Here is a 3357-nt window from a genome sequence, read left to right as displayed (position 1 = left end):
GGAGCCCGGCGCGGGGAGGGGCTTGGCAGCACACATGCTCATGAGCAGGGCAGACTGAGAGTTCTGCGACTTTCCCCCACAGACGTGTGTTTCTTGCAAGTGCACACAGTTGCCCTAGAAGGATAACATCAGCACGTTGAGAAAGGTTTATGCTTTTCTCGAGTGCTCCTATCTGCTGTAGTTTTCCTGAGGCACACGTTACTATAGGACACTCATTAAACAGAATTCTATAGGACGGCGTGAACTGCCTCTGTGAGCTTCTGAGCCTAACCCTTTCCAGGAGTAGAAAGCCTCATCTTTCTCCCACAGAGAGGCCGGTGCTTTCAAACAGCTGACCTTGCGGTTAGCAGCCCAGTGCGCAAGCACTGCTCCACTGTGAGTCTGGACTGAGTCGATGGCAGTGCGTGAGTGAGTTATTGAATAGGATTACACGTCTGGATGGCCCCGTCCAGTGATCCGTTCTGCGGAGGAGTCGGGAGGCCTCCAGTTTTCTAATGCCCAGGCCAGAATCGACTCGGTGGTGGTGGGTTTAGGAGAGCCTGACACAGGCCTTCTGGTGGTGTGGCTGTTAACGCATGGGGCTGTGAAGGGACGACAGGTAGGGTTCCACCCCACCCAGTCGCTCCCTGGGTGGGTGGGACACGTAAAGATACAGCCTAGCAGACACACCCCCCCTGCCACCCCCAAGGCTGCCTTCCTCTGCCCCACCGGGGACTGCTTGTGGGAATCCACTGGGCACCAGCGAAGGCTCCCCTCCCCCTTGACAAGCACAGCCGGAGGGCTTCTCTTTGGCTGGCCCCGTCCCCGTTAACTCCATGTTGTTTCCCACAGCCGTCTGACTGCGGAGCCAGCGTGGACGACAGTGCAGCCTGGGAAGAACCCTTCTGGAAAAAGGCCGAGTAAATCCCGCAGCCCTCGAATTTCCTCCCAGCAGCAAAGCAGGCCCATAGGTGCCCTCACACAGGCCGACGCGACAGGGAGAGCCAGCGTTCACGAGGGAAGAAGGCCCGAATGGAGCCCGCCAGACCCCGGGCGTCCAGGGACCGCAGGGGCCAGCCTGTTCCTGGCCTTCCAGTCCATGAAGCTCCTCAGCGAGGACACCGATGAGGACAGTGCCAGTGACCTCTCGGACTCAGAGCGGATTCCCATCCCCCCATCCCCGCTCACCCCTCCTGACCTTCGCCTCCGCGCTGAGGAATTCAACCCAGCCTACTTCCGCCCGTACCCCGAGCCCAGCCATGCCAAGCCTGACTACCTCTACCCCGACTTCCTCCCGCCTCCCTTTGACTCCTGGGACCTGCAGGAGATGGCCGTGATGCTGAACTCCGAGGGCAAGGCAGACACCGTGCCACGAGCAGCCGGCCTTCTGGGGCGGTACATCGACCGGCTAGTCCAGCTCGAGTGGCTGCAGACCCAGACGGTGCAGACAGAGAGAGCAAGGGTGGGGGGCAAAGGCAGGCCACCCACGGCCCCTGGGACCTTCTGGCCTCCGAAAAGCCCTGGAAGAAGCAGACTGGTTGCTGCTGCCCTGCCCAAGCCATTACCTCCCCAGGACAGGCCTCTGAGGCCTTGGCTGTCACGAAAGAAAGACTGGCACCAGGAAGACCCCCGTGCATCCTGCACGGCCTTCCAGACGGGCCTCCGGGCCCCAGACTTTCCTGCGGGCAGCAGGCTCGCTTCCAAGAAGCAGGCCCAGGAGGGGAGGCCAGAGGAGAGGAGGAAGAAGCCCGTCAAAAGCTCCAAATTGCAGTGCCTGGACCTGGCCTGTGGCGACAGTGGTGCCAAGCTCCACGCCAATGGGAATCTGCGGACCCCCAGAGCCTCAGCTGCCATCATTGACCCGGGGGGCCCCTGTAAGGCCCCCCGAACACAAGCACACGTGGCCCTCAAGAAAAAGGGGAACGCAAGCCACGGCAGCCACTCCAGCGTATCTGGTGAGAAAAAGCTCAAAGCCAGTGGCATGAAGCGGAGATTCAAATAGCGCCCCGCTGGGCTGCAAAGCCTGCCGGGGGGCCCCTGGACAGCAGCGCTCTCCCCACAGGACAGCACTGTAGTGGCGTGGGGGGGGGTGTGTGTGTGTAAGAGATTAGGGGCCCTGGGTTGAAGTCATTGGTGGGTTCTGTTTTCCAACCCTACTGCCGTCCCAGGCAAGATAATTTTCTGAGAGCGCTTTTTCTGTCAGTCTTTCTGGGCAGTCAGGGTCCTAAGCCCAGGAGCTCTCTGGGGACGAGGCCGTCACAGTAGGCGTCCCCTAAAGGCGCAGACAGCTCTCCAGGTGAGTCAGCCGGCTGGCACAGAGCCTCTGCGTGCACAGCCCAGAGGCAATGGGGTGCCCCTCCCGTGGTGCCTTGCTCACGAGCAGTCTCACGCGCTCTCCCCCGCAGGGCAGGGTCCTAGGAGGGGTTATTGCCCTGGCTTTCCAGAAACCAGTCCAGCCCACCCGCGCACGTCGCCCCTCCGCGAGGCTTCTCCTCAAGTGTGAAGGGGTGTATACTGACGTCACTGGAGTGAAACTCCTGGCCCGAGAGACATCAGGGTTTAGGGCTTTAAACGCCCCCCACCCCACCCCGATGTGGCGCTGTGGGTCTGCTTCCGAGTCCTGCGGGCACTTCCCAGTGGGGAGGCCCATGGCTTTCCGCCTGATGCCGGTTGGCTGGTGGGTGAGAAGGGCATGCCACATGTGTGTGCCAAGGGGAGCTGTGAGTCAGGCACTTTAGACAGGGCCTATCTCGGTACCAGCACCTGGTACCACCTGGGGTGAGCCAGTTACCAAGTGACAGCTTGGGAACCTGATGTCCCAAGTTATAGATGACAGCCTGTGGTGTGTGCCCACCAGAGCAGGAGGGACTGCCCCTGTGTTGGGCTACTGGAGAGAGGGCTCCAGGGGCATTCCAGGGTGGGGGGGGGGGTGGGCTCTGCAGAAAGTTGAGGAAGATGCTACCCCTGGCATTCTGGGCCCCTAGCTCCCCCTGAGTTTCCCACTAAACTGCAGTTAGACGCTCTGCAGGCCATCCTCACGTGGGGCTGGGAGTGAGTGTCACCAGTGGGGAGCAGAGCCATCCTGTCCCTGGTGACACTAGTGACAGTGGGTGGCAGTAGATAGCCCCATCCCTTTAAATGCTGCTGACACGCATGTTGCTATTCGCCAAACAAAACTTTCCATGTTCTATTTGAAATGAGATCATATTTTGCAGGTCTCTCACAGTGGTAAATGTGAGAGACAGGCACTTTAGAAGATATTTGTCTAGGGAATACTGTGCAAAGATCCCTTTACAATCTGAAGGATGATGTGTACATACATGTGATATGTAATATATATATGTGGTCTGTTTCAAATACATGCATATTTTGTTGTCA

At 59.2% G+C, this 3357-nt stretch overlaps 1 protein-coding gene across 1 annotated transcript in view; it reads left to right on the top strand.

Annotated features, from left to right (window-relative positions):
• Positions 1–3357, top strand: part of FAM217B (family with sequence similarity 217 member B) — a gene marked incomplete at its 5' end in the record, with an annotated part of 5752 nt that extends 2395 nt beyond the window's left edge. The window contains one exon of the mRNA XM_030887490.2: positions 832–3357. Within this exon, the coding sequence (XP_030743350.2) occupies positions 832–1981 (1150 nt within the window). The remainder of the gene's footprint in view (positions 1–831) is intronic.

This window comes from Echinops telfairi, unplaced genomic scaffold, assembly GCF_000313985.2.
Source record: "Echinops telfairi isolate 266 unplaced genomic scaffold, ASM31398v2 ScPeMD7_7414;HRSCAF=8452, whole genome shotgun sequence".
Lineage (NCBI taxonomy): Eukaryota > Metazoa > Chordata > Mammalia > Afrosoricida > Tenrecidae > Echinops > Echinops telfairi.
This window is presented reverse-complemented; position numbering and strand designations above follow the sequence as displayed.